The sequence below is a fragment of the Cucumis melo genome, chromosome 5 (assembly GCF_025177605.1).
Source record: "Cucumis melo cultivar AY chromosome 5, USDA_Cmelo_AY_1.0, whole genome shotgun sequence".
Lineage (NCBI taxonomy): Eukaryota > Viridiplantae > Streptophyta > Magnoliopsida > Cucurbitales > Cucurbitaceae > Cucumis > Cucumis melo.
In genome coordinates, this window is record NC_066861.1 from 25,752,445 (window position 1) to 25,767,196 (window position 14,752).

Genomic DNA, 14,752 nt, shown 5'->3' on the forward strand with positions numbered 1-14,752 from the left:
ACTAAAAAGTTTATAAAACTTATATGAGTTATCATTTAATAATATATCAGAATGTGACGATAAATATATTAATCTTTAGTCTTTTAACCTTTTGTAAATGGAAAATAAAATACTTTTAGTTATGAACTAGAATTATATATCTATGAACTCCTAACAGATATCTAACTGTTTAATTATTAGATTAACTTAAACACACACACATATATATATTATTGACTTGAAAAATGAAAACCCAAAGTGTAAGTGTGGATTAATATGTGGAACAGGATTGTTGACTTTTGAGAGCATGGGTTTTGTGGCAAATATGACAAGCCTTGTTCAATACTTTTTGTTTGTGATGCATTTTGATCTTGAAACTGCTGCAAATACCCTCACCAACTTCATGGGTTCCGCTTTCTTGCTCTCTCTTCTTGGTGGATTCCTTTCCGACACCTACATCAATCGTCTCACCACATGTCTCATTTTTGGCTTCCTCGAAGTCATCGTAAGATCATTCTAGCTTTTTCATCCTACCTTAGCTATCACCTCTATTCAATAACGGTTATGAGAAAAAAAAAAGAATATTTAAGAAGTGCATGTAATATAATCCGTTGTCCGCAAATTGTAGCGGTCTTCATCAATAATAATTTCGTATTTGTATTAAATAATGAATACACTGCAGGCATTGATATTGATTACAGTCCAAGCTTATTCCCACGACCTCCTTCCGAGTCCCTTATGCCCAAAGGACTGTGTCAAAGGTCGCATCGCCTTCGTATTCTACACCTCACTGTACCTACTAGCGATTGGGTCTGGAGGGGTACGAGGGGCTCTACCGGCGCTGGGGGCGGACCAATTCAACCAAAAGGATCCAAAGGAGGCCAAGGCTTTAGGAACATTTTTCAACTATATGTTGCTTAGTGTTGTGCTTGGAGCTGCTGTGGGAGTTACTGTGATTGTTTGGGTTGCTGTGAATAAAGCTTGGTATTGGGGCTTCTTCATTTCAGCTTTGGCTGCCCTTGTTGGCTTCATCATTTTTGCCATTGGAAAACCCTTTTATAGAATTCAAGTTCCTGGTCAAAGCCCAATTTTGAGGGTTATTCAGGTCCTCTTTCTCTTTCTTCCCTTCTAAAATTGGTTTGCATTATATTATATCAGCTAATACTTCGACGTAAAAATAAAAGAATCCAACTTGTAAATTTTTGTATGCGTCAAGATTTAATTAGTTGAGTTTAGTGTTGAGTACTCACTAGAATTTTTAACTGATTTTGAAAGGAATGAAATGAAATTAGAAGTTTGGTTAACTACGTGGCAGGTTATTGTTGTGGCGATCAAAAATCGACGGCTACGATTGCCAGACACCCCAAATGAATTGTACGAGATTAGTGACAAAGTTTATATGGATTCAATTCACTATAAAATTGTTCACACCAACCAACTCAGGTGAATTTACTTGTTTATAGATCTAGTAAATTGATGTATGCATGACGAAAATATTTGAATGGCCTATTAGATCATGCTCGTGCTGTTAGAGAGAAATTATTTGAGAAGGTCATCGTAAGATGGTTGGCAGTTTTGTATCATTAGATGTGTGGTGGGAGAGAAGTAGTAGAAGTAACTTTAATTTATATATCGAAGTCGATAAATTTTCAACTTGAATTTAACAGTTTTCTAATGATAATTTTGTCAAACAGGTTTCTTGACAAGGCTGCAATTGTTCCAAAGGACATAGAACCACAGCCATGGAATGTTTGTAGTGTAACACAAGTAGAGGAAGTGAAGATCATAACAAGAATGGTGCCAATTTTCATTAGCACCATCATCATGAACACTTGTTTAGCACAACTTCAAACGTTCTCAGTTGAACAAGGCAACACAATAATCATGGACAAAAGCCTTGGCCATTTTCAGTTCCCAGCTCCATCAATTCCTGTTATTCCATTGGTCTTCATGGCCTTCCTCATCCCCCTCTATGAGTTCGTCTTCGTCCCCTTCGCTCGAAAAATCACTCACCACCCATCCGGTATTACTCAGCTCCAACGCGTTGGAGTTGGCCTGGTAATGTTAAAACACTACTGCTAAACTCATAAGCTTAACCTAATAGAATAATATGATATTATTATTTAACGTATATTATAGGATGTAGACATATTAATTTAATCTCTTATACATATTCTTCAACAGGTGCTCTCAGCGATAGCAATGGCGGTGGCCGGGCTCGTGGAGGTGAAGAGACGACATCAAGCGATAAAGCACCCAGACGAGCCGATAAGTTTGTTTTGGCTAGCCTTTCAATATGGGATATTTGGAATAGCAGACATGTTCACCCTTGTAGGGTTGCTGGAGTTTTTCTACAAGGAAGCCCCCGTGGGAATGAGGTCCCTTTCAACTTCCTTCACATTTCTCTCCCTAGCTTTGGGTTATTACTTGAGCAGCATCTTTGTGAATATTGTCAACAAAGTCACTAGAAATATAACCCCAAGTAAGAGGGGTTGGGTTGAAGGTCTTATTCCCGAGGACTTGAACCATAACAACCTTAATCTATTTTATTGGTTTTTGGCCATTCTTAGTGTTTTGAACTTTTTTCACTACTTGTATTGGGCGTCATGGTATAAGTACAAGACCGAGGAACCAATTGAGGAGTTGAACAGTAAAGGAGGAGAGACAACTAAGGAGCCGATTGCGGAGTTGAACAGTAAAGAAGGAGAGACGATGACTAAGGAGCCGATAGCAGAGTTGAACAAACAAGGAGAAGAGATCAAGGAGCCGACTGCAGAGTTGAATGGTAGAGGAGAGGGAGAGACAAAGGAGCCAAATGTGGAGTTGAATGGAGGAAGAGAGACCAAGGAGCCGATTACGGAGTCGAACGAAAGAGGAGGTGATGATGTTCCTATTCTTCACAAGGAGGGGAACGGAGAAGATGCCAAGACTCACCATAGTGAAGAAAAAGAATCAAATTTGTGATGTGAAGGTGGATATGGATCGAAAAGTTGGGTAATTCGCTCTATTGAACATATGAAATAGAATTGTCTTACATAATTACTGAAGCTTTCAGATAAACTTTATTATCTTTGGTTTCTATATGGATTTGATCGACGTTAAGTTACTTAAAGTTTTGATGGTTTTCCAATATAATATGTCATATTTTCTTTGAAGCATCATAAAAGTGAGTTAATGAATGATATGACATTATATCGTTGTTGTCGTGGTTGAAGGGTTTAATCAAAGAGGGAAGGGAAGTGATCTATTAAGGGGTAGATGTTTAGAAGGTTGGCCTTGGAGGAAGTGATATAAAGAATCTATTGGGAGATTAATGCTTGGCTGAAATTTGAAATCACTTTATATAGATATCAACAAATAGAAAAGAGATTTTCATGCAAATGCCTTAGCTTCTTCACCAAAAGATGAAATGCTTCGTCTTTTGTTCATTTGATAGAGACCCATGTCTTAATTATATAGGGTCCCAACAAAAAAATGCTTCCAATTATTGGTTCACATGCAACACATTATATTATACTCACATATCTACCACCAATCCCAACATATATAATATATATATATAAATTGTGCATTCACATGCTTTGACACACAACAACCACTATATACTAACTTTTTAACTTTTAAAGCAAAAGAATGTTAATTTTATTTTGTTAGGATGTGAAAAGGGTGTAAGATATATAAAAAAGGAGTTAGTTAACTGAATATAATCACATATATGAGAGTAGACCTAATTGAATGACTTCTCATGAAATTTAATGATATGAGGTTTTTGGATGAAAACCAAAATCAAATTTTATTATACCACAAAAAGAATATTTAAAACTTAAAAGATGTGTGCTTTTCGAGTTATAATGTATTACAATTAAAGATATGACTATAAACACATTAAAATTAAAATTTTTTGAACACTTTTGTTTAAGACGAAACTCGTAGTTTAATGAACATCGATGGAACGAGCTCATTCTTCGATAATACAATATTAGTATAGATATTAAATATGCACCAAAAGAGATAGTTTATTGGTCTCCAAAGAGCATGATCTTGTGGTCATAAACTCTATTGTGGCAGAGAATTTTGAAGGACAGATAATGGGTGTGAAAAAGATGTGTGTTTTCCCTAGTAATTATGAGTAGTTATTTTGAAGGGCATATAGTCCTTGTCATAGAAGGTGATGTCGTAGGGGAGGGGGTCCCAAGTCATGCAAGTGCTTTTGTAAGTTAGTCGAGGCTGAGCTAAGGGATATATGCCACAAAATAATAAGGTCCCCTTTCATGTATTTCACTCAAATAAAATATCATTTACAGTCTTTGATTTGCTTTTTGCATCCACTGATAAGAGGGGAAGATTTAATCCCTTCCTGTTTGTTTCTGGAAGAAGTGTTTTTCATTTGTGAACTTATTTTATACAAATATGACAAAGATGTACATCGTCCACATTTCATTTGTTCATTTTAGCCTTGGCGCCATTGATCCTAATAAGAGTGCAGATGGGGTTGGTATATATGTATAACCTATATCAACCAACCGTAGGTTCGTTTTCTTCGAATTTGACTATAATAATCGTTGTTATCAAATCAATAAATATAAAGATAAGTGTAAACCAAACATAATTAAAATAAAGATTTATATGGTTTATTAACTGTGTGTTAGATTTACGTGGTTCCTTGATTATTGAGACTCAGTAATTATTATAATTTAGAATTTTAATTGACTTAAAATATGCAAAGTTTAAAAGTATATAAATTGATTTTTTTTTAAAATACTGTTGGCCTTTTTTATTTCAATGGTTTTTGTTGGATGTAGATTTTGGAATCGAGTATAAAATGGTCAATAAATAGCAAGTGAAGTAGAGAAAATATGAGATTGAAAGGAAAAAGATGGGCTTGATCGGCCTCGGGCACATCAATAAACGACCACAGTTGACAAGTTCAATATATAGACCAAAAGCCAAAAAGAGATGAAACCCTAAAAGCACTAGGTAAGGATGTTGGACTGGGTTGACATCCATAGAAGAATAGTTAAAGAGGTGGCTTAGTAAAAAACCCTAATTAGATGAAGAGTAGGCCGATGGTCAAAAGCTATAACTAATAAGGATCAATGGAAGAGCATAAGCAAGTAAGTTCTTCGAACAGTATCAAATTATACATATCTTTGGTCTCCTTCCAACCGTCTCACTTAAGCATCAAAGTGGCTCTAGCTTACACCATGTCGGATACAAGTTTCTCTTTACTTTTAAGCAAATTAAACTTTCTCTTCCCCTAAAATACAAATTTATTACCGTTATTGTCCCATACAAATTAGATACATTTGGTTTGCCAAAAATTAATTAGCATAAATTTTTTTATCATAATGATCAATATAGTTAAATGGTTTTAGAATGAAAATCTCGTATTTACCTGCATCTTCAGCGACCTAATCACATTGCCTAATTATATAAAATTGCTTCAAGCAAAATATACATTCAACTTTTGAGTTCTTATGTCGTTCTATTGAAAAATAAGGTGCATCTAGTTGTATAGATAATATATCAAGTCTTTTAAGCATTTTCTCAATTATACTTGGTACATTTTCACGATCCTAGCTTCTTATTTGTATGTGGTGTCAATTCTTTTAAATATCACTTGACCTAATTCACATCTATTTTTGTCTCTATACTTCTTAAATGTCAATTTTAATTCTCATATATTTTTCTAGAAAAATAACCAAAATATCTCGATGCACCTATTAACCCTAATCATATTTTAAAAAAAAAACGTTTTATATACTAACATATACTAGTGCATGTACATCTATGTGTGTATGTGTGTGTATATATATATATATATTTGTTACCTTATTAATTTGTTAAAAATAATTATAAAGGTAAAGTACATCAAAATGGTTGAGTTTAATTTTCAAAAGTTTCTAATATGAACAAAATTGAAGAAAGAAGTATTCAAACGATCCCCCGTGTTGGAAAAACCAACTAAACTTATACTTTTTATAAGATGATTATTTGAATTACTCCTCTTATTGTCAATTGATTTTGAGATGAAATATCATGTTATCTACTACAAACAAAATCAATAAAATTTAAATGGCTATATGATCAATTGCGATAATCAAGAATGATGAACTCAAAGTTTTTTTATTTATTTAAATTTAAGTATAAAAATTAAAAACTTGTAATTTGTGACTTGTTGTACAAAAAAGTTGATATATTATTATTATTATTTAAAATAAGTGGTCAAAAGGGAATTAGCTAATTGTAATTAAGAAAATTTTAGGCTAATCTTTTATAAATGTAAATTTTAAGAATTTTTTTTTGAAACTTTCAACCAAAGTCTTAAAGGTTGATGTCAAGAAAGTATTGATAAAAAATGAGATGTTCATATCCATCACGTTTCTTTAGAAAAGAAAAATATGTAAATATAAAATATTATAAACAACATTTTTTTGGAGTTCACTCTAAGTTTAAATAAGTTAATTTCAATTTCCCACAAATTAATATTCTGTCTATGTATGCAATATTTTAATTAACCATTTGGTTTTATGCTCTTTTAATTTTGAATCCTTTTATAGATATGTATGAACATTTAAAACAAATATTTTATATTCATATATTTTCCAAAATGTGGAAATGAAGAATTACAACATTTAAATTTTATGGTAGAAGAAGTATATAATTTTTAAACCATTTGAGATATGCTCGCTGTGTCAGTCTCATATGATTTAACATATTAATACACATATTTGATGGGATTTTTCAAAAATAAAAAATTTTGATAAAATATTTACGTTCTATAGAACAAAATCACTAAAAAAGACAAAAAATTTTATACACGTAAATATTTTGTCAAATATTCTATTTTTGATAATTTTCTTAATTGAAATTTAACTTTTTTTACTTATAAAAAAAATAATTAATTTAGATAAATTAAAATTAAAATATATAAATAAGTTAAAAAAAAATATAATAGCGGAATCTATCATTGACCAATAGATTTTATTATGTATTTTAATTCTTAAAGAATGTTGTTATACACTTAATTATTAGTCTTGAAAGTGGTACCCATTATATATATTAGGATTGTCCTACAATTGAAGTTTCCAATTATAACAACTCATACTCAGCTAAAATAAAACTACATGAAAAACATTTATTATCTACGATGTCTACTATTTTGTAATTATCATTATCTCTCCCCATTAATTACAACTTATACTAAAATAAGTCTGCACTCCAAACACGCACTTATACTATTATAACCCATGCTTCTTGTTTGCAAAGTTTTATTTTCATTGAAAAATGTTTTAAGAGTCCGATTGTATTATACTAATGTTTTTTTGGCAATGTCATAGGGTTATCATTAAAATGCATGTTTTAAGTTCAATAGGTAGAAGTGAATAGTAGACGTCATAAGTAGAGTAACATTATATTATTTGCTGTTTTCACACGCATTTTCTCTTCCCTTGAGATAGAAAATCCATCCAAATTTAGGAAACTACGCTAAACCCTGTTCCAAATACAACTCGTTTGATCATGTACACAATCATATATACGTAAGCAAAACAATGTTTGAAAGTATAGAGATCAAAATATAGAAACTAAATCTAAAATGAAGAGTTGTATATATGTCTGTGTGTGGTTGAATTCTGTTCATATCCCAAAGGTAATTGTTGAGCACATCAAAAAGTGAAAAGAGTCCCTGTCTTCAGGAGACAGTGATGGACACCCATTTAAGAAATACATGGTCCCTTTAACTATTCTTTCCTTTTCCTTTTCTCTACACCCAATACACATATATGGCCTATGAAATCCTTTCACAACTTTATAAAAAAAAACCCTTATATTATCTCTATCTCAAAAGAGATTGATCATCAAACTTCAATTTTCTTCTTAAAAAAAAAGAAAAATAATAATTAAAAAATTGCAAACGAACCGAAACACAACTCAACATCGTATATTACAACTTGAATGAAAGAGTGGTAGTTAAACATGCATTTGCCTTCAGAGATCAAAAGTTCAATCCAACGTCGTTGTTGTTGGGATTACTTCTCTTTCTATAGCACACAAATAAATAAAGAGTGGTAGCTAAAGGATATGTTCAAATCTTCATATTCAATATACTAACAATAAGGAAACAATAAATAGACAACAAATTTCATATCTTTAGAAAAATTTACACATCCTCAAAAGTGGCTCTTGTCAACTATACTCTTCCATGTAATATATGAGAATCTTCAAAGCCTAATTAACCGAAGGGTTTTATCTCGAGAAGGCGACGAATGTCACATATCATAGTAAAAATGTATTGTATATAAGTAAAAGACAACATTTTCATTGGTATGAGACCATTTGGCTAGTATTTTGGGAAGGTTGGTTGCCCTAATATTTCAGCTTGAAGGGTCGCGTGGCGGTGATTGATTTGAAGATGATGCCAATCATTTTTCATGAGAACTGAAGCTGTTTGAAGAAATTGGTCGTCTGAGTGCCACAAGAAGCCATTATTGCTGTTGTTGTTGTTGTTGTTATGAACTACTACTTCAGAAGTAGAACTTACAATAGAAGAAGGATTGTTTTCAGAAGGAAGAAGACTAATAGAGGGTCTCACATGAGCTACACCACAAGAATTTGAAGATGGGAAAAACAAATTTGAAATGGCGGCCTCAAAAGGAGTGGCATCATTAGTATTATTGTGTTGGATTATAGGGAGATCCATGAGACTTGATCCATCGTTCAACTGGTGAAAATTTGAGAAATTACAAGTAGTAGAAGTAGTAGTGGTCGACATGTCGAAACAGCTTTCAATGGATTTTCTTGTTGTTGTTGAATTGGTTGGAACTACTTCTTCAATTGGGAAAGTTTTTTCATGGCTTTTCTTATCATCTGATGTGATGATAATGCTGTCGTTATTGTCACTATTGTTGATAATTTCTTTCTCTATGAGAGGTTTGTGAGTGTGGGGGTCGATGCCTTTTTGCTTCAACTTCTTTTTAATACACGAATTCCATAGATTCTTGATCTCGTTGTCGGTTCTTCCAGGTAACTGAGCAGCAATTTGTGACCATCTGGTTTGGTAAAATACATTAAACATGGGCAGAAAATGAAGAATTACAAGAGAGAGTACTGAAGAAAGTAGAAAAGTTAATAATATATATTCTAAGATTTACCCTAAACCCATAAAAGCTAAAAGACCTTTTTGTTGTATATCCCCCTTGAACAAAAACAAATATGTATCATAATTGAGTAAACAAATTTACCTGTTGCCTAGAACTGAATGGAGCTCAATGATTAAATCTTCTTCTTGTTGTGAGAAGGGACCTCTCTTCAAATCTGGTCTAAGGTAATTGATCCATCTCAATCTACAACTTTTTCCACACCTTTGTAACCCTATATAATTAAATTCAAAAAATAAACAAATAAATTTCTTTTGAGATCGAAGGATTTTCGAATAATTCTCAAACTGATCAGAAGAAAGGGATTAAAATGAAAGAGAGAAGAGAGAAAAGGGAAATGGGAAAAAAAGAAAATGACCTGCAAGTTTAGGGACAGAGCTCCAACAGCCATGGCCATGAATGGTGATATAATTAAGAAGCTTTTCATCTTCTTCAGGTGACCAAAGCCCTTTCCTTAGCTTTTGCTTGTAACAACAAGAGTGCCTTCCCATTATGAACTTCCTCTCTTTCCCAATTCCAAAAACCAACTTTATTATTTTTTTTTTTTTTGTGGCAAAATTATAAAACAATAAATGTTTTATATATATAATAATTAAAATCATGATGGAAATAAATGGAATTATTAAATTGAGATATTTACGAAGATAATTGAAATTAATTATCTATGGTATATATAAAAAAATGCAATAGGAATTTTTTTTAACCCCTTGCCCTTCTATTGCTTCTTATTTTAGTTTTACTTTAGTGACAATTTTGTTATTCACATAAATTTAATGTTTGTGGTCATTTTCATTATTACTTTTAATGTTTGCTCTAGTGAAAACGTTTTTTTAAAACCTTTCGTCTCCTTACTATAACTTTTCTCAAAATTTAAAAATTTTCTTTCCAATTAATTATGTCAATTAAATTTATCCAAATTCATGCGTTTATATTTCTCTCTCCTTTAATCTTCTCTGCCAACTATTCATATTTCCTTATCTTATATATATTAACTCTTTTGTATCTCTTTCAACCTTTCAAATTCTTCATTTTCAAATTGTTGAGTATAAATATCTTTTTTTTTTCATTCATGTTCACAAGTCACCACAAAATGCTAAGGATGAAGAAGAAATCAAATCATGCTTTTCTATTCTCTTCTAATTTTCTTTTATACAAGTATGCTTGTGTATATTCCTTCATTCGAGTTTCTTTTTAGTACATAACAAAAGTTGGAGAAACTTAAACCACCAACTTTTAATATATTTATATATATGTTTATGTTTTTTATGTTCAAATCATGAAATATTGAGATTTTTTTTATTGTAATCATGAGAATTTTGCTCATATTTTTTTCTTCATTTAATTTTTTTTATTAAAACTATTTTATTATAAAATAGTTGAGTGACTTATACTTTAATTTTATTCAAACAAGGTAAATATTGTTGGAATTTATTAAGTATATACAAAGGTAATAAAATGTATAGAGCATAAGAAATAGCAAAATTTTTCCTTTAATTTTTTACCTATAATTAGAATTAAGTTGTTCAAGTACTAATTAATAATAATGACATCTTTGAGCAAAAAAAAGTTATAATATAATTATGATATTTATTTTATTGAATCCTTTGTTTTTATAGTGACAGTGCATGCCTATATGGTTGAAGTATTCAATTTCAAATTTGCATTAAAAATGTATAATTCCATTCCAAATTATAATAAAATAAAAATAAATATTTTGAGATAGTATACTATGATATTTCAATTTTATAAAATTAAGTTAAAACTATAACTTTTTTGTGTGTGATTTTCACCTGCATCGAACACGATATTTACCAGTAGGTTTAGAGAGAGAGAGAGAGGAGACACATGTGGGAATCTAATTAATAAGTAGGCTAAGTTGCAAATGGAGATGTCACACTCAAGAGAAAGATGAGAGAGAGAGATATATACAAATTAAAAGTTAGAAGTCAGAATTTTATTTAAAAATTTTATTTTTATGAATTGAATTTATAAAATAATGCTGTTATCAATACCAAATGTACAATGTAGGGACTTCTAGGCTAATATGAAAATTACTTTCATTTATATTGCCAATCATTTTTTTCTTTTTTACCATATTTTTTTAGTAGTACAACGTGGTTTTAATTTAGAATTGTTGTAACTTTTGAAATAATTACATTGATATGCCCAATTACATGAAACAACATATCAATGAGCACCAAGATAAAATAACTTAAAAGTTGTGTTAAAGCAATAGAAATAACCACGTCCATGAAAAACCCAAAACTTGGAGCAACTGTCTCGAAAAATGTGTTTATTACATTCCCCCAAAAAACCCAAATAGAAGCCTGAATGATGGCAGACATAAATATACTTTGACATGTGTATTTTCGAAGCGTTACGATGTTCTCGTAATTGCATTTCTCAATGGCAGCAAACAATCTCAAACGAATTCTAAGTTTAGAATAAAACGAAATATTAATTAAATTTGATCGTTGTGGTTTGGAGAAAACTAGAATATAGTTGTTCATAATTTTGAAATTTTTTTATCATCCCTAATTTTATAAACATCACATGGACTATATATATGGAGGAAGAAGGCTTATCCGTTTGAGATTGATGGAAAGCATTTTTAATTAAAAGGTGAAGAGAGATTATGGATTTTTGCATCAAATCAACTGATCATTTAGACAACCAATTATTGTTTAGATATATATATATATATAACAAAACAGATCATGTAATTAATTTGAGTCAAATGTAAAACTTGTACTTTCTGATCATTTGAGTTTTAATTAAGCAAAAACATACAGTTTGTTTTCCTTGTTTGAGTTCAACAAAATTATCTCCCAAGTCCCTTTAGTACACATAAATTATACTATTTTGCATAACATTCTACCAATTTGCTTCCATTTCATTTTAAATTAAATTGAGGATGAGTTTAGGGAGTTCTATATTCGAATAGAAATTAAAATATATTTTATTTATTAGGTGTGAACGTTAGTATAGTTAGATTTGTTATTGAAGGTAGTGACGTTATATTAACAACTAAAATCAAAGTTATTTTGCAAAAAAAAAAAAAAAAGAATTGTATATATGGGAAAGAGAATTTGTTGTCATTGAAAATAACTCGAGCTTTTATGGTCCATAGGAAAAAATACTTTTGAGGAATGTCAATTGTCATCCTAGATCAAAAGATTTCAATTTGTTTGGAATGTTTATATACTAAGATTTCCACGTAATATATCACGATCTTCTAGTTCCCAAGTCGTATATGGAAAAGGAAACCTAAATAAGTTTGTATCAACTATGTTCAAAAGATTGACTTCTCCAAGCAATCCGACTTCACACAAAAGTAGAAATTTCTAATTCAACGAACTTTGCATAATAATATGTATATATGAATATGTTTGATGTAATTAAATTGTCAAGAAAAATCATAGGACTCAAAACTAGTTTAGGTGAGATTTTAAAGTTATCTAATGAGCCTTTTAACTCAACTGAGTGTAATCCAATCAAGTGATATCGAGCGGGTTCATGGATGAACTGCGAGCAGAAAACTATAAGTTATACATTGTGTTATTGAGTTGACTAAGGCGTTATATGAGAAATTATGCACTATGTGTGTCGCCACGTACCCGAGACGACGCGGAGCGGTCATCATCCTTAAAAAGGTTTATTTTTTTTTTAAAAAAAGAGGAGTCGCCACCAATCTTTTTTACGGTGTGATTGGACACCGAAATAAAGTGAATCATTTTAAATAAAATAAAAACTGGTCTACGAAAAAATTAGAGTTGAGTTCGGGAGTCATTTGTGTACGAGAAAGGTATTAGCACCCCATAACACCCATTTTAGAAAACGATGGCCAAATTTAATGTCTTGAATAAAATTTATTTTTTTAGAAAAAGAACTATGTCTTATTTCATTGCTCACCGCTCCAATATTTGGAGCAATGATCCCATAAAATAAGTGGGATACACCCATTAATTAGACTATATTGGGAAAAAATCCTCACCTTAAGAGAATGAGAAATTGTTACAATTTCTCAAATTCTATCATAGGCTAGTCTTCGAATAAAGTTTTTTTTTAAAACATTGATTAAATATATTTTCTCTTGGGATCAAATCTCGGACTTCCTAAAATATTGATCTCTCACCTCAAGAATCTAGAAATAACGGACTCCCATAAATTTCTAGATTTCATCGTAGGTTTTTTTATCGAAATCGGCGTGGTTATTATAAAAAAATGTAGATTAGGAAACCTTATGAAATATCTATTTAATTTTGAGTTTTAAAATAAATAATTTTAAAGAAAAAAAAGATTCTAAATGGTTTAAAGAGAAAAAATTAAAAAAAAAATTCAAAATTAAATACAATTATGATTAAAAGTATCTTAAAATTTTCAAGAAATTTTTAATGAAAGTCAAATAGAAATAAAAAATATACCACAAAATAAATTAGACAAATAATTTAGGATATCAATGTATGCATATACTAAATATAACAATAATGATAAAAAATAAATTAAAAGAAAAGGAAAAGATACATAATAATGATAAAGAAAATAAGAAAAAAAAGAAAAAAAAAGAACTAAATGAAATAATAAACAAATGAATATGTAAAAAAAAAATTAAATAAATAAGTGAAGAAAAGAGGACATAGGAATGATAGTAAGTTAAAAGAGATAAAAAAATTATGAAAGGAAATAATGATAATGGTATAAGAATAAAAATAGCAAAAAGTTTTAAAAAAATCATAAATATTAAAAAAACTAAATAAATAAATAAATAGAGTTATATATAAAAAATAAAAAAAACAAACATAAAGTTAAATATATATAATAATAATAATAATAATAATAATAATAATAATAATAATAATAATAATAAAATAATAATAATAAAATTATAAATAAAATTAAATTTAAATAAGTAAATAAATAAATTAAAAAAAGAAAAAGAAAAAAAAAGAAACAGAGGGGGTCACCCTAAAAGAAAAAAAATTTTATATAATAATAATAAAAATGATAATAATAGAAATTTTTTTTGTTTACAACTTTTTCTTTTTGTTTATTGTTTAGAGAGACGAAAAATGTTAAAAGACCTTTTTTTTAGCATGATGGTAAAAAGTAGTAAAAATGAAAAAAAAATTTCCTTATACATTTTTTTTCTTTCTCTCTACATTTGAAAAGAGAAGAACAAAAATAAGGATTCAATCCCGAAGAAAATTACTTGTTGTATGAGGTGCGGATCATTGGGAATAAACCCTACCTAATGCAACCTCCAACTAAGTTTTTTCTTCCCTATGAGATTAGAATTAGGGTAAAAAAAAAAAGACGATATGAAGATAAAAACAATAAAGCGAAAAAGCTAATGACTCACCTTTTTGCAAAGGAATACGTTTCTTCAAATTCTCTCTAAACACTTTTTTTTCCCGCAGAGATTCTCTCTAAAACAATTTTTTTCCTCAAGAATTTCTCTAAAACAATTTCTTCTCGCCTTTTCCAAATGACAAAGGATCCTATTTATAGATCCGGGTGTGCCACAAATTAGGAAAATTTAATAAGTATAAAATCAAATTAGATATTATGTAATTTTATTAATTTTCTTTTTTCTAAAATAGTAAACATACGATATT

At 29.9% G+C, this 14,752-nt stretch overlaps 2 protein-coding genes across 2 annotated transcripts; one reads left to right on the forward strand and one right to left on the reverse strand.

The window, feature by feature from the left end:
- The first annotated feature begins 273 nt into the window (after window positions 1–273).
- On the forward strand, window positions 274–3,104 carry LOC103493841 (protein NRT1/ PTR FAMILY 4.5-like). Its single transcript, XM_017045956.2, has 5 exons — window positions 274–484; window positions 662–1,084; window positions 1,295–1,422; window positions 1,674–2,037; window positions 2,164–3,104. The coding sequence occupies exons 1-5, from the start codon at window positions 287–289 to the stop codon at window positions 2,941–2,943; spliced, it is 1,893 nt and encodes a 630-aa protein (XP_016901445.2). The 5' UTR covers window positions 274–286; the 3' UTR covers window positions 2,944–3,104.
- A 4,953-nt stretch (window positions 3,105–8,057) lies between these two features.
- Window positions 8,058–9,673, reverse strand: LOC103493851 (transcription factor MYB61-like). Its single transcript, XM_008454802.3, has 3 exons — window positions 9,496–9,673; window positions 9,222–9,351; window positions 8,058–9,029 (listed from the first exon to the last, which is right to left on the reverse strand). Exons 1-3 carry the CDS (start codon window positions 9,626–9,628, stop codon window positions 8,321–8,323), a joined length of 972 nt encoding a protein of 323 aa, XP_008453024.1. The 5' UTR covers window positions 9,629–9,673; the 3' UTR covers window positions 8,058–8,320.
- Between the last annotated feature and the right edge of the window lie 5,079 nt (window positions 9,674–14,752).